The following is a 24,081-nucleotide window of genomic DNA, read 5'->3' as shown; positions in this document are numbered from 1 at the left end:
GGCCCCTGCCACAAAGGGGCGCTGCAGTGCCAGGCCCGCTACAATCACTGTCATTGTTTCTCCCGAGGCTGTTGTTAATCTTCCTGATCCCGTCCAACTGCTCTCACTGACACCCAGGATGTGTAAGCTGTAGCGTCTCATCTCTGCTGTGATCTGAGCTAGCTTCCCTGTTTCATACATTGTCCGTATTTTCCAAAAACCAAGTTTGGTTTTTGTCTTGGTATTGAGCACTTCAGTCTTCATGCCAGTGGCTTCCTTTTGGCTTTCACCACTGGCAGTCATATGGGTCATTGACTCCTGAAGGCTATCACACACAGTAATGGTCAATTTCTCCATCGCTGTTTCCGTAACATATTTTGTTTTTTACGGGACAGGGTTGTTAGCCCTGTGCCTAAAGCCCAACCTGGAGGACCAGGGTGTCTGTTTTGTTGCCCCCCACACACACACACACACATAGACAGACCAATCCAGCATGGTTGAACCTACCAGGAGCAAAAAGCCCCTGCCAACACAGACTCTGGGGATCATTAGAGCATGCAAACTGTCCCACCATGACAAGGCACCGACACCAGAGGACAGCTTTATCGGATACCCATAGTGAAAATCTTTTCCATTTTAACTCATAACATTTCCTATTTGATTGTCTTCAAGCATTTAGTAGAATATCTTGTGTATCCACAGAGAGGATTTCTGTAACTTGGTCCAAGTCCTATTGCCCTTGCTGTCAGACGCAATGACAATGGATCCGGATGGTACACTTTCCCCTGTTGTTGTGTCAGAAAGTCCGTTGACTCTGAGAAGCATCTGAAGTTTGCTTTGGAAAGAAGGAGCAAGCCTGAAAGATGCTGTGACACAGGGCCTGAAAGGGTTACACAAATAGAAGCTAATTGACCCAGATTCAACCTTTAGAAACATATTAGTAGATAATGTTTGTGGTTTTCTGTGTTTACATATATATTGTTAGAGGCTAACAATGTAACCAAACAGTTCCTGTCTATCGCTGTATTGTTAATTCAGAGATCAAAAGAAGATGTTAACATTGCCAGCCCGTTACTGGAATGGACTCCTTGTAGGAGAGGCGCCTCTTAAACCTGGGCAAACTAGGACACTGCTACCATCAGAAGCACAGGGACACACATACACCTACAGTACATTGGAGCACCCATAGGGACACTACTCAAAGAAGAAGTAGAAATGCTGGATACACTTCATGAGAAATCCCAAAGTTTCATTGTCTCCTTGCAAAGCTGCAATGATCGGGCTCCTCGCTGGTTGATTACATAGTACATTGTTGTCATATTGCCTGTGGCTCCTTGTATCTGGGGAAGAAAGTATCTGAATGCCAACAGAATTGCTCTTAACCCTAGAATGCTAATGTGTAGATGACACTCCTGCCAATTCCACAGCCCCCTTGTTACAAACTTGTTGAGATCTGCATCTCAGGGTATTTTAGAGGAGTCTGTATTAATTATCATAGGGAGGGAGGCAGAACTGAACATCACTCCTGTCAGAACATGTTTCAGATCCATCTACCACCAGGCAAATCTTTGGATTTTCCTTGTAATTATAAGTATTAGTTCCATGCTCTATACTGCCAGTCTGAAGCTCTTTGCTAAGCAGTGAGGAAGTGGTTTAATCCTTAGTTTTGCATAAGGCAAGACATATGTGGATGACGCCATCCACTTATTAATAGAAAGAACTTTACTTTCTGAGATGGACTTTGAAGTAGAGATTAAATGGATCATTTTATTTTCAGGAATTTTTCCTCCTGAAGGTAAGCCCTTTTTGGAATCGGCCTGAGATCCTATGAATAGAACATTCTGTGATGGGGTCAATAAGGATTTCTTCTCTTTTATTAATAAACCCAAACTTTGGAACACAGAGCATGTGAATTATGTGACCTTTTTCAGCTTGTCCTCTAAAGCTGCTTTTAGGAGCCAATCGTCTAAATACGGAAACACAAAAATCCATTGTCTTCTGAGAAAAGCTGCCACTACAGATAGACATTTTGTAAAGACTCAGGATGCTGAGGAAAAGCCAAAGGCCTGTATTGCAAATGGTCCTGCTCTATGGCAAAACAAAGGTGTGTGAGACTGAGAGCAGTAAACCAATTTAGACTGGATATGAAGGAATAATAGACCTTAGAGTTAACATTCTGAAGTGAATCCTTTGAGTGCACTTGTTTAACTTAGATCTGACGAAGACTTCTATCTTTCTTTGGAATTTGGAAATAGTGGGAGTAAAACCCCAAATTCCTGAGATTTACTGGAATCTCCTATATTGATCCCACCATTAGTATATAGTTGATTTCAGTTCTTACACCTGTATGGACCCTACATTACAGTATCAGTGCTGGTATAACAACTATTAATAGAAGACTGCACCGTTCAACCACACCAGTCGGTGCATATCCAAAGAGTGGGAATAGGCAGAAGACACTTGAAGAAGAAAACCCATTTCTTCACCTTACCCCTGAAGATCATAAGAATCCTGATTCATCATGGGAGGAAAAGGGCTTTGTAGGAGCCCTGCTTTTTCCTTAGGGAACTAAGTACCCACTTCAATACTGGGGTGGGGTAAAAATATGACTTTGAATCCTTTCAGGAGGTTTTCTACTCCAGCCCAGTTCTGATGCTGGACTTACTCTCTGGGTTAGACAGATAACATCCTTCTCATCCCTCTTCCCAAAATGTTCAGAACATCCAGGCTTTTCTGTATTGGAGTCACAGCTCCTGGGAGAAGGTGATGTCCTGACATATCCGTTCAACTCTGAGACTTGTGGCCTGGCTATGCAAGGTTTGGCTAGCTGTGAACAGGCAGGCTATAATTTTCCCTCTGTAGTGCCAGTACATGTTGCCTCACATAGGGAACACCACTTAGATTTAGCCCAATGTTTGTGGGAGAGCAGGGCGGGCAGAGGAATCCCAGAAGGGAGGCACAGCAATGACAGATCCAGGTGACTGAAACCATCACACTATCAAATACCTAATCCAAGGAAGAAGGAGAACATGGAAGAAAGATTATAAATTACTGCTGCCCAACAACAAATAAAAATTAAAGTTATAAAACAAAGTGCACAGGAGAAACTGAACCACCAATTTATTATGCCACCAGAGGCTGTACATCTGGTAGCTTGAACTGAAGGATGAGGCATAGCCCTGGAGCCTCCAGGAACAACTTTGGATTGCCTCCAAATTCCTTGGGGGGGGGGGGGGGCGGGTGCATCAACGCCATTAGTGGTGAATGAGGAAAGAAGCTACGCTGAACAAAAAAAATCTACTCTGTCCCATAAACCTAGCCCCCATCCTCCATGCTATATTTCCTCACATAATACTAAAGCTAATTTCTAAAGCACTAAAAATAAATTTAAAAAATTAGAAAACTTTTTTGTGAGCAAACTATGACTTAATCCTCATTAGACTTCAAAGTATCAAAATATTTTTAATTTTTCAAGAATACTGCAATAGTACACCCACTGATTATATAACAGGAATACCTACTGTAAAAGGTGTTCAGTATCTCAAGTTATTTTAGGTTACCTATATATTTTAAGAATAGTATATAATGTTTGAACAGATTTCCAAATTTTAATCTTATAGTCAATACAGTAAACCAGTGAGCTAGCTCAGTAGTCCAGGTAGGATCAATGTCACACCAGAGTCCATTGTGGGTCCTTGCCTCTGGGCACAGTTTATTGATTAAACAGAAAATTTGGGCAAAATACCCAAATATATAGTTCACCCAACATTGTTTACTGTTCCAAGTGGCTTTTCCCTCATCTCTCTCAGTCCCTCCCCATCCTTTCTCTGACCCAGGGATTTCTGCAGCAGCTTTTCTACTCCCTACAGTTCACTCTCTAAGCCATCTGTCTGGGAATCACCTAAAACCTTGGTTCTTTCCCCTACAGTTTTTCAACACTAAGCTCCTGCTGGCCTTTATAAAGAACAGATAATCTTCAGGTTGTCACCTGAACCTAGCCCCACAACCTCAGCCAGGAGGCACCTTATTAGTAACAGTTGGGGCTGGGACTCGTATCCCCTCAAAGGAGCCAGTCACCCTGTGACAACGCTATTAACAAATTTCCCAAATTTATATATATCAAGATGCTTTAAAGATACTAAGTTATTGTAACGCAGTTATCATTATTTATATTCAAATTTAACCTGTTAAAAAGTTCATATTAGGAAAAATACCTGTTTTGAAAGTCCAAAAGTTCAGCATTAATTTTTTCAATGTCTACATCTGTCCAAAGTATCTCATAATACCCATTGATATTGTTCATTACAGTATCATATAATCCATATAATTTCTGAAGCAATGCTAGCTCCTTCCTACAAGATAAAAACCATATCAACCATTAGAATCAGCTACTGAAAGATGGTGTAATAATTTCTGCTCATTTATTATGAGTACAGAAGAATAACTAAAATCTTTTTAGAATGCAAGCCTTTGGGGATAGAAAGCTGTGTCTTCTATGTACTCTAGCAAAGAGAACAATAACAGCAATCAAGTAATAAAACAATGTGAAGTACTAGTCCGAATAGCCCAATAATCAAGTTGTTTGATATTAATAACAATATTGCAAAAGTTTCAGGTAGACTAATTAGGGGCTTGTCTATGGGGGAGATGTTGAGGGTTAAACCAGATTGATTTGACGCACATTAGTTCACATGCAACAGGCAAGCCGCACTAATAGCATGCACACAAGTCAGCTGTGCCCTCTTTCAATGTGTATCATTGTGTTCACATGGTAGCAGCTTGCAGTACCATGGCATTCTCTGAGGATATCCTATGGTCCTTTGCTTCGCCGCTCAGCATGTGCATTCTGGGATTTTTCTCGCTATGCATTGTGGGATGAATAGCAGAAGCCCAGTGGGTTCACATTTGTAAAAATCACATGCTTCCTTTCTGGGTAGACTAGCACCATTTTCAAATTGCTGTTGGTCAGGACGGACCTAACAATGCTCCACAACACTGTGCTGGCAACTACAAATATGCAAAAGCTCCTTTGGCTGTATTTCAGCTTTTGAAGCTCGATAACTTTGATTTTGGACTTTGCCCAGTACACCACCAAGCAGATGATGTGGCAGCAACAGAAGCTTGAATTTCAGCAGCAGCAGCAGAGGAAGCCAAAAGACGATGAGGAAGAAGAGGATAATGCTGAGCAACTGCTACTCCAGGATATATGGAAATATGTGCTGAACTAGTACCAGAACTGCAGCAGCACTGTACCAACATGAGATGTCCCTTACCTGTAGAAGAGTGGGTTGCCACTGCCATATGGAAGTTTGCCATCCCTGAATGCTACCAGTCTGTAGCCAACCAAATAGGCATAGGAAGGTGAACTGTTGGGGCCATTGTCACAAAGGCGTGTGATGCAATACATAAGGTACCATTGCAGTGGTTTACAAACCATGGTAATGATCAAGAGATTATTGATGACTTTGCCTGCATGGGGTTCTCAAACTGTAGTAAGGCAATTGATGGCCTTACATGTGCCTATTATTTGCCACACACACACACACCAAGGCTCAGAATTAATAAACAGAAAGGTATGGGTATTTCTCCATGGTGTTCCAAGGCTGGTTGACCACCATAGCAGGTTTACAAACATAATTTCAAGATGGTCTGGAAGGATGCATGTCGCTAGGATCTTTTGAAACTCAGTACTATTTAAATTAATGGAGAAAGGACAATTTGTTCCCTGTGGACATTAATGGTGTGACGATTGCTCTGGTTACCCTGGAAGACCCAGCATATCCTCTGCTGACCTGGTTAATGAAGCTATTGGAAGGCCACTTGTGTAATGGAATGATAAGCTGTATTATACTGTTCGGCCACTAGGTGCCACTGTGGCAACATACCTTATTTGAGCCATACAGGCAGAACATTAAAGGCTCTTGTACTGAACGTATCTGGTGTGTATCTTGCTCAGAAGACAGTTCTGTAGTCAGTCTATATCTGATACAGGAGCATGACATGGTGTCAGAAGTAAACAAGTGCCAGAGGAGAACAGAAAAAGAGGAAAAAAGCAACAAAGGTTTCAAACAGAAGGGAAAAAAAGCAAAAAAAGGTGTCCACTAAGGTATTCCGTACACCCAGCAGGTAGGCTACTGATATAATGATGCTGTGCCGAATACATCAATTCCACAGTTTCACTGCCTCTGCAGAAAGGGATGGTGATCTCGCTCCTCCCTGGTGGTTCATGTAGAACATTCATGCTATGTTGTCTGTCATAACCTTTATATGTTCACCATTGATCAATGGTAGGAAATGTGCACAAGCGTTCCTGACCAGTCTGAGCTCCAATAGGTTGATATGGAGCATTGATTCTATGGGGGGCCATTTGCCCTGAACTGTGTGATTGTCTAGATGAGCTTCCGAGCCCAGTAAAGATGTGTCTGTTGTCAGTTTCAATGTTGGAGGTGGCTGTGTGAAGGGGACCCCTGTGCAGACATTCTGAGGATCTTTCCACCACTCAGAGAGAGTCTTTGAGTGTCGACAGTAGTTTGTTTATTCAATGTGTCTCTGTTTGGTGCGTATACCATTTTGAGCCATGCCTGAAAGCAATGCATGTGAAGTGTTGTATGACTTATAACAAAGGTGCCTGCCACCATGTGCCCAAGTAGTTGGAGGCAATTTCTGGCTGAGATCTGGGGGCTGGTCTGAATGTTGTCTATTAAGACAGTTAGGGTGTTGAACCTGTGTAGTGGGAGGAAGGCTTTGACCTTCACTGCATCGAGATAGGCGCCTATGAATTCCAGATGGTGCCCAGGAGTCAGTCAATTTTTGAGTGTTCAGCTGAAGTCCCCATTGTATGAATACATCTGTAGTCTTTTGCATGGCCACTAGGGTGTCATCAAAGGCTCATGCCTTGAGTAGGTAGTCATCTAGATACAGGTACATCACGTTTCTTGATTTGTGAAGGTGGGCCGCTACCACAGATAGGACCTTCAAGAACACGCTGGGTGCAGATGACAGGCTAAATGGAAGTACCCTGTATTGAAAATGGTCTTGACCAAAAGTGAACCTGAGGAACCTTCTGTAGGATGGTTGAATCACAATGTGAAAATTAGCATCTTTGTAGGTCGAGGACTGAGAAGAAGTCTCCCTGGTCTAGAGATGGAATTATTGCTGCTAATGTAACCATCTTGAATCTTTGTGCCTTTCCATATTTGTTTAGTGCTCTCAGATTGAGAATGGGTCTCCATCCTCTGTTTTTTCCCGATATTGGGAAGTATTTGGAATAGAAACCCTTCCCTCTGTGTTCATTTGGAACTGGTTCTATAGCACCGAGGTTTAGGAGATGATTTATTTCCTGACTTAACAAGCTCTCGTTAGAAGAGTCCCTGAAGAGGGCGGGGAGGGTGGATGGGTAGGAGGGAGGGAGGTAAAATGGATTGAATAACCATTGGAGATGATCTCCAGTATCCAGTTGTCTGATGTTAGCTTTTCCCAGTTTTGTTGAAAAAGAATAAGGCAGTGTCCAAAGGGTTGTAGATGGTTCGAGTTTTGCAGCAATTGATGATGGCAGTGGTTGCTTGGGGCCTGAACCAATGTATCAACATTGATGTTTCGACATTGAGGGCTGCACAGTTGAAGTTTGGGGAGCCGTAGGCTTTCATTTCTGCACCTGTTGTCTCTTCCGCTGGGGTTTGTATTGTCTCTGAGATGGAGGAAACTGGGCTGGTCGGGATCTTTGTGATGTCTGTGACTTACTGTACTGTCTTTTTTGTGCCGGTGTGTAGAGCATAATGTGGCTCTTCAGTCCTTCAGTGTGCAAAGTGAGGCGTCTGTCTTTTCTACAAAGAGTTTGGATTCTTTGAATGGAAGGTCCTCCATGGTCATTTAGACTTCTCTTGGGAGAATGGAAAGGTGAAGCCAGGAAGCTCTCTTCATCACTACTGCCATTGATATGGAGCAGGCAGCTGTGTCTCCAGCGTCTAATGCAGTCTGTATTGTAGTCTTTGCCAGAAACTGGCTCTCGGCAATGATGGCTTGGAACTGTTCTCTTTGATCATTTGGGAGATGTTTAATAAAGGCATTAAGTTTTCCATAATTGATATAATATTTAACCATAAGGGCCTGATAATTAGCAATCTGAAATTGTAAGGTTGCTGATGAATATGACTTCCTGCCAAATAAGGCGAGTCATTACCAGTCCTTGTCGTAGGGTGTTGATTTAGCATGGTGCTATTTGCCACGTGTGTTTACAGTGTATACAAGAAGGGAATTTGGGGATGGTTGGGAAAATAAAAAGTTCACAATCATAGAGGGGACATAATATTTTTGTCTGCCCTTTTGCATGTGGGAGTTATCATGGCCAGCATTTGCCAGATGACCTTGCCTAGGTCTAGTCGGGCCTTGTTGATCAGGAATGCAATACGTGCTGGTGAGGATGTATGGAGGATGTCCAACAGCTTGTTTTGCAACTCCTTTATTTCTTCAAGGGGGATCTGAAGTGTGTCTATCACTCTCCTAGTGAGGTCCAAAAATTGCTTAAGGTCATGTGCCGTAGATGGTGGAGGAGGCATCACGGCTTCACCTGGAGTGGAAATGTTTATTGCTGGAGTAATTTCTTGATCCAGCCTTGCCTCCTGCTTCTCAAAGGTCTCCTCTTGGGGATCAGGGAGTCTAGAAATGGAAGCTGAGGGAGATCATCTTCTTCTATCCCTATGGGAGACACTCAAGGTCCTAGAGGACTGGTGTCTATAGGCTGCCCATGGCTCCCAGTACAGCCACTGGGATGGCGTGAAGGGCATGGCTGATGGTACCCAAAAATATCCATACCAAGTGGGTGGGCTTGTCAGTCCTGTCATGGTTCTAGGTGACTGGTCCCTTGGCATTGCCCTGGGAAACTTTGCACTTAGACCAAAGATAAGTTATCATTGTCCTCTTCATTTTCACTTGATAGAGGTCGAGCAGATAAAGAGGCTGGTGGTGAGTGTCCTAGTACTATAGGGAATTCCAGAGACCGAGATGTAGTCAGTACCGCACCACCAGTACTGAGCAGCAGGGATTCCAGTTTCTCTGAAACCAAGAGGTCCTTGGAGAAATGAAATTCCTGTGGTACTGCCATGGTAATTGGTACCGACAAAGTTTGTCTAGAAAAGTCAATGAATATCAAGGAGTCAGTGGTAGCTGTAGTCTTTTGTCTGATGATCAGCCAGAAGAGGTCTCTCTGATTGAAGTGCTCAGTACTGCGGCTTTCCTTGTCTCCAGAGATGCCGTTTAGAAGAGGTATTCTGGTCTCTACCACTTCTCTTGTCAGATGGTACCGAAGCTACTTAGCTTTGCCCCTCTGGTTTTTAGGCTTAGTGCTGGTACTGGTACATGATGAGCCTAATGTCTCATGGGTACTGTGCTGCGGCTCTGTCGGTACCAAGGTCACTGATTTTGCCAGGGAACTCTTTCTCCTGGTCAATTCTTCAATCTGAGAAACTGTAGCCCTGTTTTCTGAGCTTTTGTGAGAGGAATCAGTAGATTTCCTCTTTGATGCCACCAGAGTTTGATGTCCTATGGACGTTGATGGTTGCATCGGGGATTGTTGCTCTGGGGGAGTCCCAGGGGGTCAGCGGCTGGTCTCAGAGAACTCTCCGTCATCAGGAGCCTCAGCTTCAATTCACAGCTCTTTCTTGTCTTGCCTTCAATTTTTGACAGAAGGTACACTTCTCTGGTATATAAGCCTCTCCTAAGTATACATTTTGTAAATGATAGGAATGTAGAAACTTTAAGGAGGAGATGTAATAGAATGCTAAACAGTACTATACTGTTCAGCCACTAGGTGATGCTGTGCATAAAAACCAGTTACTTACCTTTTGTAACTATTGTTCTTCGAGATGGTTGCTCATGTCCATTCCATTCTAGGTGTGTGCGCGCTCACATGCGCGGCCGTCAGAGATTTTTGCCTTAGTGGTACCCATAGGGCCAGCTGTGGTGCCCTCTAGAGTGCCGCACTCATGCTGCAGTATATCAGGCACCGCCAGCCAATGCCCTCTTAGTTCCTTCTTGCTGACAACTCCGAGAGACGGGCAGGAGGATGGGTAATGAAATGGACATGAGCAACACATCTCGAAGAACAACAGTTACGAAAGGTAGATAACCGTTTTTTCTTCTTTGAAGTGCTTGCTCCTGTCAATTCCATTCTAGGTGACTCGCAAGCAGGATCAATGGAGGTAGTCTCAGAGTTCACCGTCGTGCAGCTTGCAGCACTGCTCTGCCAAAGCCAGCATCATCTCGAGCCTGCTGGATCAGTGCATAGTGCAAGGCAAAGGTATGAATGGACGACCAGGTGGCGGCCCAACAAATTCTTGGATCGGCACTTGAGCAAGGAAGGCTGCAGAGGATGCCTGTGCTCTAGCGGTAAGAAGAAACTGAGAGGGTGTGGGCCAGCGGCGCCTGATATACTGCGGCATGAGGTCACCAGGCAGGACAGATGTGGGGATGGGAAAGGAACATAGGCAGATAGGTCATGGTGCGGGCTTCAAAATGGTCGATAATCAGGGCTTTAACATGAGACAGGTCAATTTTCTGGCATGAGCAGCTTCTATTTTGAAAACATGTATTGGCGGGGGGAGGCAAAATGTATGGGGCAAAGGAGGGAGTTGAGGAGGGGGCTGGAGACTCAGAAAGGCTCCTAGTTCATATCTGCCTAAAATGGCTGAGGCCGTTAGGCATCCAGAACAGAAGGTAGCATGGCAGTATATAATAATACATTTTAAAGACAGATAGATACATGACAAGTTTTCCTCAATAGGATGTGTCTCCTCAATCCTGGCCTGTATTTCAGGCTAGGAATTGGCTATGCATCATGCTCAGTTCCTACATGGCAGGAATCAGGATCGCTTTCTATCTGGCAACAAGGTTCTGAGTCCTGAACACATCGTGGCTTGCTGGGGACAGCTTTTCAGTAAGCTCCTCATGTTCATCCTCTGATGACTCTTGCTGCTCATCCTTGGAGTGGGGCAGCAGAGGGGGAGGCAAGTTTCAGTAGTGGTGTGATGCAGGGGTCGGCAACCTTCGGCACGTGGCCCATCAGGGTAATCCGCTGGCAGGCTGCGAGACATTTTGTTTACGTTGACCGCCCACAGGCACGGCCCCTCGCAGCTCCCAGTGGCCGCGGTTCACCGTTCCCTGCCAATGGGAGCTGCGGGAAGCAGTGGCCAGCACAAAATGTCTCACAGCCCGCCAGCAAATTACCCTGATGGGCTGTGTGCCGGAGGTTGCCGACTTCTGGTGTAATGGATCAAAATTGTGTCCAGCTCCTTCAAAAATGGATAAATCACATTTCCACTGCTGGACCTTTCCTGGTATCCTTGGTTTTAATGTACATTCTCCTGAGCTGTTTGGTCTTTATTCTGCACTGGTAGGTGATCTGGTTCTGGTGCCTCAAAGACATCTGCTTAGCAATGTACACAAAATTATCTTTAGTCTGGTGCCTCGCCACAAGATCTTCCTGCATTGATGCTTCTTCCCAGATTGTGGATAAAATCAAGGCTCTCAGTACAGCTCCAAGCAGCTGCTCAAGGCATGTTGTAAGGCAATATCACAGCAATGCAGATATTTTTTAATCAAGGAGCAAATGGGGACATCCAGTCAACTTGACACCAGAGCAGTGGAGGGCACACAGGTAAATGGACAAGTCAGTGATGGTCGCCCACAAAGCAGTGTGGGATAGCAGTTGGAGGACTGCCAAAGTAGTATGCAGCTGCAATGCATGCACATAAACAATAGACTGAACTAACACAAACGTAGTTCACTTTGAAAGAGGACTCCAGAGTTTGATAAATGCAGTTAGTGCATTACAATGAATGGTGTTGTGTGCATGAAAGTGTTTTCAAACTATATTAGTTCAACTCAACCCAGTTTAACCCCCCTGTGTAGACAAGCCCTAGGTTACATTTGTTAATTTGGAGGGAAAAAAGTTATATTAAGAAGATCCGTATTGCCCACATATTAGTTTTTATTTGAAGATTTCTTTTAATATTCCCCTCCTGAAATGGTTTAAGAAACTGGAGGAAATGATTAACTGGTTTGTATAGAAAGGCCAGATAAATGAACTTCTGACCAAAAAGCTGTGGCATATGAGAGGCAGGGGGATGTCCAAGACTATCAAATTATAGAATAATGCTTAAATAGGTATAGCAGAAATGGATTTAGCAGGGGACAACGAGTTTGACATGAATTTGCAAGATTATATTAATAACAATTTCTAATTAATTTTGGGCTGCCTTTGTACAGGCATTGTATCATGGACCAGGATGATTGTTGCTTTCTATACAGCAGAGGTTGGAGAACTGTTGGAATACTGTATATAGTTCTGGCTGTCTCAATACCAGAAAGTTTTCAATAAATTGGATGGAATTCATAGAATATTAACAAAAATTATTAAAAAGCTGGAGGACTGACTTACAAAGAAATATTTATATTTAGTATTTAAATGATATCATACCAATATATTTATCTAGGTAGAGAAACCTAAATAAAAACAAAATACCTTGCTCTCATATTATTCCAATATAAAGGAATGAGTAAATAGAAGACTATACAATACAATATTGTACAAATATCAAACAGGCAAACACAGAGAGAAATGAGTGAGTTCAATATACTATAATTAGAATTCTATGAAAGCCAACTTTTTAGAACAATTGTATGAATAAGGGTAAGGTTTTAAAGTTTCTGGACCTGATCTTTCAAAGGAGCTATGCTGATTCACACTTGCTGAGGAACTGATCCTCTGGATTTTGATACAGGGCCAAAGTTAAAGTTGTTTGGGTGTTAAATGGTCTGTGTATATGTACTGAGTGTTAAAAATAGTGGCAGAATTGTTTGTGTAACTTTAGTTTTCAATTGCTATGGTTTTTAATACTTTGGGGCTTTACAGATATGTTTAATGATGTATCTTTTCTTAAATTGTACTATGAAATCCTACCTTCAAGTTAACAAAGATTCTGTGTTGTAATCTCCCTTCGTGGATTGTTTTGTTTTTTTTAATTTAACCTACAGCTGCAAAAACCTCTGTGAGCCATCCAGAGGAAGCTTGAATACTGTTCTACACTTTCTGTGACAGGCATGCAAAGTTTCTTCCTGGACTAGATGCAATACTTATATCATTTCCCCAGTCATACCAATTCCCCAAACCCTCAGACTGTCTCCATCTCTGAATCCCCAGCTAGTCCCTGCTGCCTGGCTCCAGACCCTGGTCATTCCTCACTCCCCAATTGAAACACCACTTCCTGGCTCCAGTCAGTACCACGTTAGAGCCCAATTTTAGTTTTACTTCCAGCCAGTCCCATTCCATGGACAGAGCACCCAGTCAGCCATGACTCTGCAGCTCCAACTCCATTCTAATTCCAGACCACAGCTGGTCTTCACCTTCCTTCGGATACCTCAGTTCATGCTCCTCCCTCTGCTAAGAGTTGCAAGAACCCTGCTCTTTTATACCACATAAGGTCTGCCAGAAATGATGGGACAAGTACATATACTTTTGTACAAATGCCCTTTTTCAATTCACTCCAGCATTTCTAAAATACTTAACATGTTCTTGAAGATAGCTCTATTTTCCATTACCTGATTTTATGTAAAACTTCATAGTCTGTGACAGGTAATCCAAACAGCTGTTCACCAGATGAATAAGTGACAAATTTCCTCCAGAGTTCATCAAAATTGGCCTGATCAAATTAAGATTTAAAAATGCAAACAGGATATACATTTGATAACTAAGAGATCCTCTAATTATCATAAACTGCTGTCCAATTATAAAGCTATCTTAAGTCTGCAGTATGTATACAAAGAAATATCTAGTAACATCTTTTGGTCTCCAAAGAACATACATTTGATTTTAAATCCTGTTCAATTTCTACCTACAGTGGGGAGTGTTTTTTCTAGTGTCAACAAGGAATGCCACAATAGGGGCAGACTACAATTTAACAGATTTTTTAAAAAACATTGTCTCATTTAATATTACAGATGCTCCAGCTAAACAGAGAAAATGTGCACAACAAAGATCTGAAGAAATATTTTATAAAAAAGGATGTGCACTTAAAGCCACATTATATTATACAGTCAGGAGAAATTAAACATTGTATTAGCTGGTGTGGACACAACTAGAAAAAACCATTAAATAGAGCCAGAATTATATAACTTGTCAAGCAAAGTGTACTGCCAGAAGACTGGTGAAAAGCAAATATAGAATCAATTTAAAAAAAGGAAGGATGAGTGATTCTGGCAATTACTATTCCATAAGTATGGAGAATTGGAAAATATTTGTAATACTTTTTACTACTAACATATGCCTTTCAGTTTACCTTGCCTGAATGCATAGTTAGGTCAAGAGGGGTTGTAGAGAAGGAAAGTAGAAAAGGATAACCAGTAGCCTAGATAAGAAGCATCCCCTCATACACAATAGTTACATTTATAGCCATGAAGAGGGACTTCTCAGTTCCTCAGTTCAGGCAATGTGACTGTTTGCCAAGGCTGAGAATCTGAACATCAAAACACTGATCATTTAAAAGACATGCCCTACAGAAAAGGATGGGGGGGGGGAGTTTTCAGCAGCTGCAGGTTGACCAAGAGACACCGACTGGGAGTGAGGGATCTGCAGCAGACAAACTGTAATTTGGTACTCAAGAGAACAGCGGACACCAAGGCAAACCCATGTCTACCTAGGGGCTTGAAGAGAATGCCAAGCTCCTCCCTTGAAGAAACTGCTTCCGTCTCACTGCATATTGTTGCTTTCCACAGGCTCCTGAAGGAAAACTCTTGCAAAGTGCCAGGCCCATTGGGATTGCTAATAAATAACACAGTTGGCAATAGAGTCATGAGTCAGGTTTTCAGCCGGAATGTCCGGTCGAAAAGGGAACCTGGCAGCGTCCAGTTAGCTGTGCTAAAAGTCCGGTTTCCTGTAGTAACCGGCCTCTTCCACTGAGGGGGCGGGAAGAGCAGCAGCTGCGGCTGGAGCCACGAAGAGCTGCTCTCTGCTCCCAGGCCTGCTTGGATCCAGCAGTGTCTGGAGAGACCCGAGTGCCATGACCTGGCTGGGTCACTTGATGGTGAGCCGGGTTCCAGCACTCCAACAAGCAGAGCAGGAAAGGGGGTGGTACCTATGGCAGGGATGGGGGACAACAGTCCAGGCACCCACAAGAGGGGTGGGGAGAGTGGCAACAGCCCAAGCAACAGGTGTTCAGGAAGAGAAGGGGCAGGGAGAGGGGCAGCAGCATGCAGGGCAGCAAGGGGGAGAGCAACAGGTGGGGAGGAGCAGCAGTAACAGGTGGGGCAATACATAGGGCAAGGAGAGGGGAACAGGCAAAGCTGCACATGGGGCAAGGAGGCAGCAGAGAGTCTGGGGAAGATGCCCCTTCGCTGCCCAGCCGCTCTCTGCAGTTGGATTGCTTTGTTGCACCTGGCAAGAAAGCCCCGTGGATCATGGGCCCTACCCCCTCTCACCATATTCCAGGTCATGGGCCACACCGCAAAGTGGCCTTGACTCATTTATAGCTCCACAAAGGCCAAGCACGCTTGGCTCCTAAAGCTGGCTGAGCCCTGTACAGGGCCTGTGCTCACCAGGCTGCTTTGTGCCCACACTCAGCGTCCCAGGGACCCAGCCACCAGGCAGGGGAAAGCCCCCTACAAGGCAGACCCCAGCCCAAGGGAAGCATGTAGACACCTGGCACCCATGGGAGCTAGGGAATTGATTTCCTGGGGAGCAGGATTGCAGCCTAGGAGAGGGATACTTTGGAAGGGCATAGGTCACACATGTGCTGGAAAAGGAGTTTGGGCCAGTGGTTACAGCAGAGGGACTGAGAGATAGAACTCCTGGGTTCTATTCCCAGCTCTGTTACAGACTTGCTGGGTGACCCTGAGCAAATCATGTCCCTGCTCTGTGCCTCAGTTTTCCCTCCCATAAGATGGGGATGGCAATATCCACTTCCATTTACAGTGTACTTTGAGATTCCTGGCAGCAAAGCACTAGATCTGTGCTAAGCATGAGTGTGACGAGTGGCTGGATCATGGCTTGGAACCCGTTTGCTCCATGAAATTTTCCAGTAAGGTTCTGAGCAGACTGGGTGGAGCTCTGAGGGTCCCAATGGGACTGGGAAATGAATAGGAGGGCTCAATCCCATTGCTAGTGAGGCAAAAACTCCCATTGTTATTGCCTCCTAAACCAGACCCATCCAAGGCAGCCTCAGTGGAGAGGCCAGCATGCAGGGGCCCTCAATACGAGCGTCCTGCTCAGCCCCGGGGGGCCCCTCCGAGGCAAGGTGGGCAGGGAGCTCTGCCTCCTCTGTGCAGACAGGTCCCAGCTCCCCCAAATCCAGGAAGCTCAGCCCAGCTTGGACCTCACTCGCCTCCCGCCTGGCCCAGACAGAGAACAGGAGGAAGCGGCAACACAGCTCTGTGTACATGCATGAGTCAGGTACCCGGGGCAATTACTGGGTGTTGTTGTGCATGCCCCATCTTTGTCTCACACTCATCTGGTGATGTCCACAAATTTTAAATGTGACACTGAACTGTATATTAAGGAGCACACAAAAAAGCAACCTGGTTTTCAGAGGTTTTGTGAGTGCTCAGCACTACTGAAAACCTACTTATCTTTATTAAGATGGCCAATTGAGATGCCCAGTTTTAGGCAGTGAGGTTTGAAAGGCTTTACCTAGGTCCTTTAGACTTGATAAATGATTAGGTTTCAATATACCTTTATCAAGTCTGTTCTAATGTTTTTTGTTATGCATGGAAAAACTGTAATTAAACAATTAATTGACAGTATTCATATGGAGACTTCCAAGGCTGAGGAAGCTATCCAGCTAGAAAGGACTGCTGTCATGCCACCGGGGAAGGAGGATAAGGCTCTGGTACAGGGAGGATACTGGCTGCTGGTTACTTCTGGCAGCAGGCAGTGCTCCACCCCTACTCCCAACTCACTCACCATGGTGATGAAGAACCGTTAATGCTGCCCTGGCAACGAGTGATGAGGAATCACCCCGAAAGGTTGAAGAGGAGAAGCCATATATCCCCAAGGCTGGGAGGATCACAGCCACCACTCTCAGGAGGAAATATAGGCTAGTGATGGTTGGAGACTCTCTTCTGAGGGGGACAGAGGCACCCATCTGTCGCCCTGACATGGCATCCCGGGAGGTATGCTGCATGCCAGGGGCTCGTATCCGAGATGCTACGGAGGGACTGTTGAGGATCATCCAGCCCTCTGACTACTACCCCATGCTACTCATCCATGTGGGCACTAATGATACTGCGAGGTATGTCCTGCAGCAGATCAGAAGTAACTACAGGGCTCTGGGATTAAGGGTGAGGGAGTTGGGAGCGCAGATGGTGTTCTCTTCAGTCCTTCCAGTCAAGGGTACGGACCACGGCAGAGACAGATGAACACTGTTGCATCAAGTGAAAATTGGTTTTAGGAAACTATCAAGCTTGGCAGCAAGTGTCTAATGAGGAAACAAAAACTTTAAGGGAGCTAGAGGTGTTGATTTTGAAGAAAAGGCATACAGCCATTTGACTGTGACTAACAGAATGAAGCAAAGGTACATATCAACTGTGTATCTTTGCTGCAGAAATCAATCCCTAAAATCCCTTGAGAATTTCTGTTTCTAATGCAGAAAATGTCTGTAGAAAACACACTGAACAAATTAAGTTTTTCTTCTTGTTGTTATTATTTGCATCACAGCAGTGTTTCAAGGTCCCAGTTGAGCACAGGGCCCATAGTGCTAGGTGCTGTATAATCACAGAGTAAGAGAAAATCCCTGCTCTGAAGAGTTTATGATCTAAGTAATTTACAGAGTAATGCTCAATATTGTCCATCAATTCCCGTGTTCCAGAGATAGTAATGGATCTTTTTCTAAACTCATTTTGATTCACAACTATGACTCTCAATTTAACATTTCAAAACTAATTTTTTTCTTACCTGGAATATTTGTAACCTATTGCTAGCTTCTTGTGGTGGTGTATTTGGAACCATGGGTCCTTCCTAAAGCAAACAAATTTTAACCAAAGTGAATATTAACTCTTCAAGTGTGTTAAGGCAAATTCTATATTTACAAACCATCAGCATATACAAAATTGTTTAAATAGTCAAGGGGTATATGTAACGGGTATATGAATCATTGAAGTGTGTCCATAAATCCCACTAATGCCAAAAGAGTTACAAAAGTATATCAAAGGAAAAATATTTTAGATAAAATAGAAATTTCTGTAGTCTAATCAAATTTGCTATTAGTAGATAATATACTTTCATATTCTGCATATTTTCATACTGTCAAGAATAAAGCAAGAATGCCCAAAAAGTTACTTGAGGCGACTCTACTTTTATCAAAGGTATAATCAGAGTTACAGAATACTCAATCTGCCATGTATTGTTTTTATTTTCACAGAGCTTACTTTCACTGGTATGTATTAGAACTGCACATAATTTCTTGTTAAGTATAACTTGAGGTGTTGGGAGTGGAAGGGAGGAAGATAGAAAGATTAACATACCAGTAACTGTATTTCAAGTATATTGACTCTGGAGATCTGCATTATGGGATGCAAACCCGTTGTGACACAGAGCTTGGAATCACTTAAAAAAAAAAAGCAGTGCCCATTAGGGCTGTGAAAGCATTCCCCATGACTATTAAAGCAAAGAAACAAAGGGCTCTGGTGACACAACAGCCTTCATTTTTTCCGCTGCTTAAATCCCACTTCTCTGAAGAAGTTTGGAAGGAGAACAGAGAAGGCAATATATTCAAAGAGCTAGAATTATATTTCTCCTTTGAGACTCATCCATGAGACCCACGGTAAAATTTTCAAAAGCCTTTACATGAAATCAGTGGGATATAGGCCCCTAAACAGAAATGTGTGAATAACTGACTTTTCAGTTGCTGGTCATACCAAAAAACAAAACAAAAAATTATTTCAGGTTGACCCAAATTAACCTTTTTTTTTTACATTTTTCAGTGTTCCAAAATAGTCAAAAAAATTTGTTTTGACACAAGCAAAACATTTTGTTTGACCCAAAATGAAATATTTCATTCTGTTTTTAAGTTAGTCTACTCTTTTTAAAATAAAATTGAAGTAAATTTCTAAACAAAGGTAATTTTGTTTCAAAAATCATAATGTTTTGATTTTTTCCAAATTTTCTTTTCCGACCAAAACAATTCAGCAAATTCAACACAAATTCACAAAGCATTTTTGTTGCCACGAATTTGCATTTTTCAGCTCAGAAAATGTTACTCGCATCTATTCCTAAGTCACTTAGGTGCTTTTGAAAATGTTACCCTCAGTAATATGAGAAAAAATGAGCTGATCATTAAGACCAATCCTTTATAAAAGGTATAGAGCCTGATCTTTAGTTGGTGAAAATCACGATAGCTTCACAAATGAAGCATAATTGCAGTCTCCACTGAACTTGCTAAAGAAGTCAGAAGCATCAGAAAATGCTTGGAGACAATGCTGAGACAATACCCTTAGCGATCATCTCATGTTACTCTGGAAGATACTCCAATACGGCGTATCTAACTGTGCTCTGACTGAATAATGGGTATGCTAAGGAGGATTACTACAACTGGGAAACCAGTTAGTCTACGTTTGTCTGGGAGAGGGCTTGGAGGCTGGAAAATTCCTAAACATCAGAATTAAGAAGTCAGGTGTTAATGCTAGGATTTATATACCCAGGAGAACTCACAGATCACACTCAGGATTCAGGAAGCTTGGGGCAAGGGGCAGAAGTAAACTGAGCATGCTTTCATAGAATAGAGAACTTTTTTGAGTATGGGACCAGCCAACATCAAAGGAAGCTGACCTGGAGGAGAGACAGAGAGACTCCAGGATTCGGAGGGGAAGCCATGAACTGCCGGAAGTGGATCCTGAACACCCTAGAAACTCTGACCTAAGCCCAGATCATGTTCCACAGTGGTAATGAAAATGAAGTGAGGAAATGCATGTAGGGATTTATTATTGATGACTGGATCTGTATAAATTTTTTGCTATCTAAAGCAAGGAGTAATTGTGTTTAGAAACCTTTGTCTCTGTTATATGCTTCACCTATCATGTGTTCCTAAAGAGTTAAATTGTAAGCCCAGAATGCCCACAAGGTTGGAGTTCTGGGCGATGGTGTGGTTAAACTACTGGAAGATCTGTGTGGGGAGGAAAGGAGACACAACACTGATCCTAGGGCTGAGGCCAGCTGGGCTGTTAAGATACATTTCGAAGAGGGGATAACAGAGAGTCTATGCACAGGAAGTGTGCCATTGAGACCAAGGAAAGAGGCAGTGCTGCAGCATATTCAGACCAATGAAAGCTTAAAGCACACGGTGCCCAGGGATGTGGGACCCAAACACAGCAGCCGGGTGGGTGTCCAGGAACAAGAGCTGTGTGAAAATGCATATAGGCCATTTTTGTTTTATATCTTTGGGTGGAAGAATAAATAAAACTTTATTTTGAAGAAATTGTTTTTGAGTCACATTAATCAGCTTGTTGGTCACAGGCTCCCAGAAAAAAGTCTTACAGGCGCTAAACTCAGTTGGGTCTGTCAGATAGACATGGTTGAGAAATAGCAGGGGTGCAGCCCAGAGATGAAGATTAAGAGTGGTAAAACTGCGTGGTTCAACCCTTGAGAGAGATTAATGCAGGCAGGCTTATCATCTGAGGGGTGCACTTAAGAAGGACTAAAAGGGATCTAAAGCATAGCTGACCTAGTAACTATGACAGAAGGTCGGTTGGGTTACCATGCCCTCAGGAACTCATAGGGACAACTCAGCAGATCAAAAATTTGGTACCCAACTGCTGCAAGCCATATATCCTGAGGAACTGAACCACAAGTCCAATAGATAACTTCCAAACTTAATTACCGTGTCATATGATGTGTCAAAGTTTGCCACATCTTCACGAAAAATTTCAACGGACTCCAATAGATTACTCTTAAATTTTGGCTGAACTTGAACCAACTCATCTTGAACACTGACCTAAAATATAAATGAATGTCCATTTATTAATAAATTATTTAAATAAAGTTATTTCTTTAAAAATACTAATAAAGAAAGGGATGTCAATTCTATATAATTAAGTTGATTTGTTACATTAAAAAAACTACAGAAGCATTGGACAAAAAATAGCTTTTTATTCAGACAGCTAAATATGAAAACAGAGATTAAAAAAAAATCAAAACAAAAAACCCTAACACCTTCAAAGCATTATTCTCTTACAAGATGCTGTAACTTCCTCATCTTTAAAAAATTCAGAGTGGTCAAAACAACTAAACTAACTTACTACAGAACAAAACCTGAACTTCATCCATATTCAGAGATTTTTTAAAAAAGTACTAGTGAAGGACAAAACAAAAGGATAGGATTTAGCTGCATTCTGACACTATGAAATGTGGGAAGTAACTTATTTTTCTCACTATCATTGTAAGAGGTGACCAATTCCTATATTGGCTACTCTTGGAGCAGTACAGCTTATGTATTAGTCCCTTACTCTCATATAAGCCTAATGACTCATACTATCTTCTAATGAGTAGTAGAAAAAGTACAGTTTCAGATACTTACAGCTTTGGTCTGTAATTTGTTAAAAGAATATCTAAGTGTATCAACTCCTTCTGATTCCTCTTTTGTCACTTCAACTTCAAATCTATTTAAAATACTATAGGCTTCCTATAAAAGAAGAAAAAATAATTATGATACAATTCAAATTTATTTGCAGGAATACAAAGTTTGTAAAATATACTTTAAAAGAATACAGTCAACTTAGTTTAGGCCCCAAATTTATGTTTTGTTGTTGTTTTTTTTAAAAAGGGGTTTGGATGAAGAAGAGCCAGTCTCTGACTACAACAGATATAGCTAATCTTGTAATGAGCAGAGCTGTGTGAAATATTAAAGGCAAATTTAGAAACACTAGACATTGCCTGTGTTAATGTTCACAGAACCTCCTAAAAATGTATTATTATATAACATGTTTTTCATGCTAATTACATTTTTTCAAAGTAGATTATTAATTTGTGTACTATATGGATATACATGTACATTTTGAGAAATGTTCCCAACTCTGGATGATTATCAACACCACACTGCATATTTCAGAGGTTTTGTATCACCCTGTTTACAAGGAATGTTATTGCAATATGTTCAGACTGATTTATCAAGTGCTTTCACATATAATAATGCTAGGATGAGGCTAACATTGCTTGATTTTTTATGTAATTTGGTTCTGTTAATGCTGCAGCTTATATATTCTCTAGTTTACTACCCTCATTGTAGAAATAGGGCACAGATTATTTAAAGGAGAAAATGGGATAATTAGTTTAGTTTAAGGTTCATGACCGAGCAGAGAAAAATTATAACCAAGACAAAAGGCTGAGTGAAGTATGTAAGCCACTTGCTTGTTGTTGTGTACTTGTAGCGTGCATTCACTGCAGTTTACGACTGCCTGTGAATACACAGTTCTTTCTTCCCTGCAATCCTCTATGCTTGGAAACCTCTTCGTATCTCAGCCCAAGCCTACACCATCTCCTCTTCTAAGTATTCCCTTAACCCACACTTCAGTAAGGCTTATGAAGACTTGTCCTCCCCTCAACAAAGCATTAATTAAATCAATGAGGGCGTAAGGGGGACAAAAATCAAACATGAACTAACAAGTAACTTGCTAATTATCATTGCTCTATATCCTAGTTTTTATCACATTCCTGGTTTATATGTTTTCCACTTAGGGCACAATCCTGAAAATATTTATATTTAAAAGTGACGTACTCATGTCAGTAATCCCATTGACGTGAGTGGAACTTACATGCTAGCAAACTCTATAGTATAGACTGTAAACATTTTGGGTCAGGACCTTATCCTTACACCCCTCTCTAAGTATGTAGGACACATTTGGAGCTATTAAAATAAAATAAATAAATACTCATCAGATTCAGCAACATTTTCCCCACACATTTATAACAACATGAATTGGCTATACTAGAAGACATGTTGAACACTGCTGCTACTATCAGAGTTTATTATTGTACTATAATCATTGTGGTTCACCATCTCTCCCGTGATTGTTTGCATACAGCATACAGGTCACAAGAACTGGTAGAAAACTGGGTGCATGGTAGATTCCCACTAGGGAACAAGATGGTAGTTTCCTTTTATGGACACCCAGCCAGCCAGTTGACTATAAAATCCCTCTTGGTGCTGTTCTCTATTTGCTTTACCTGTAAAGGGTTAACAAGCTGACAGGTAAAAGGAAAGGAGTGGGCACCTGACCAAAAGAGCCAATGGGAGGGTTAGAACTTTTTAAAATGGGGACAAAACTTCCCTTTGTCTGTGTGTTGTGGTTCTCCGGGAAAGAGGGAAACAGGGAGCAGTTATGCTCTGAGAAGCTGAAGGCCAGATATGAAAATCATCAGATCATATCTAGAACTACTTATTTAACAACCCAGATATGTAAGTAGATCAGGAGTGTTTAGAAAGATGTGATTAGGTTTATTTCTGTTTATTTCTTATTGGCTTGTGGACTCCTCTGTGCTAACCCCAAATGCTTTTTGTTTTGCTTGTAACCTTTAAGCTGGACCTCTAGAAGGTTATTCTTGATGTTTAATTGTTGTAAGTGGGTGTTTTTTAAATCTAGTAAAAGCCTAAGTGCCGGATGTATTTTCTTCCTTTTTGTTTTTTAATAAAATTTACCTTTTTTTAATAACAGTATTGGATTTTTGGTGTCCTAAGAGGTATGTGCATATGTTGTTTAATTAGCTGGGGGCAACAGCTAATTTACTTTGTTTTCTTTCTCAGCTCTTCCCTGGAGGGGGGGTGAAAGGGCTTGAGGGTACCCCACAGGAAGGAATTCCCAAGTGCGCCTTCCTGGGTTTCAAGGGGTTTGCATTTGGGTGGTGGCAGCATCTACCCATCCAAGGTCAGAGAAAAGCTGTAACCTTGGGAGATTGAAGTGGCCAGTATTAATTTTTAGAATCCTTGCGGGCCCCCACCTTCTGTACTCAAAGTGCCAGAGTGGGGAATCAGCCTTGACAGACTTGTATACCTAATTTGAAAAACAGACACTAGAACAGGGCTTGTCGAAATTAGGGAAATTTGCACCAGTGTAACTACATCACTACAG

The 24,081-nt window shown here is 42.3% G+C and overlaps 1 protein-coding gene across 1 annotated transcript in view; it reads right to left on the bottom strand.

Annotated features, from left to right (window-relative positions):
* DNAH8 (dynein axonemal heavy chain 8) overlaps positions 1–24,081 on the bottom strand; it is a 536,895-nt gene that overhangs the window by 274,368 nt on the left and 238,446 nt on the right. The window contains exons 30-34 of the mRNA XM_065401473.1: positions 21,534–21,638; positions 20,838–20,951; positions 17,918–17,980; positions 13,573–13,673; positions 4,194–4,331 (exon numbers count right to left, since the gene is read on the bottom strand). Of these exons, the coding sequence (XP_065257545.1) occupies positions 4,194–4,331; positions 13,573–13,673; positions 17,918–17,980; positions 20,838–20,951; positions 21,534–21,638 (521 nt within the window). The remainder of the gene's footprint in view (positions 1–4,193; positions 4,332–13,572; positions 13,674–17,917; positions 17,981–20,837; positions 20,952–21,533; positions 21,639–24,081) is intronic.

The sequence above is a fragment of the Emys orbicularis genome, chromosome 3 (genome assembly GCF_028017835.1).
Source record: "Emys orbicularis isolate rEmyOrb1 chromosome 3, rEmyOrb1.hap1, whole genome shotgun sequence".
Classification (NCBI taxonomy): domain Eukaryota; kingdom Metazoa; phylum Chordata; order Testudines; family Emydidae; genus Emys; species Emys orbicularis.
Note: the sequence above shows the minus strand (reverse complement) of the source record. Positions and strands in the feature narration are given on the sequence as shown.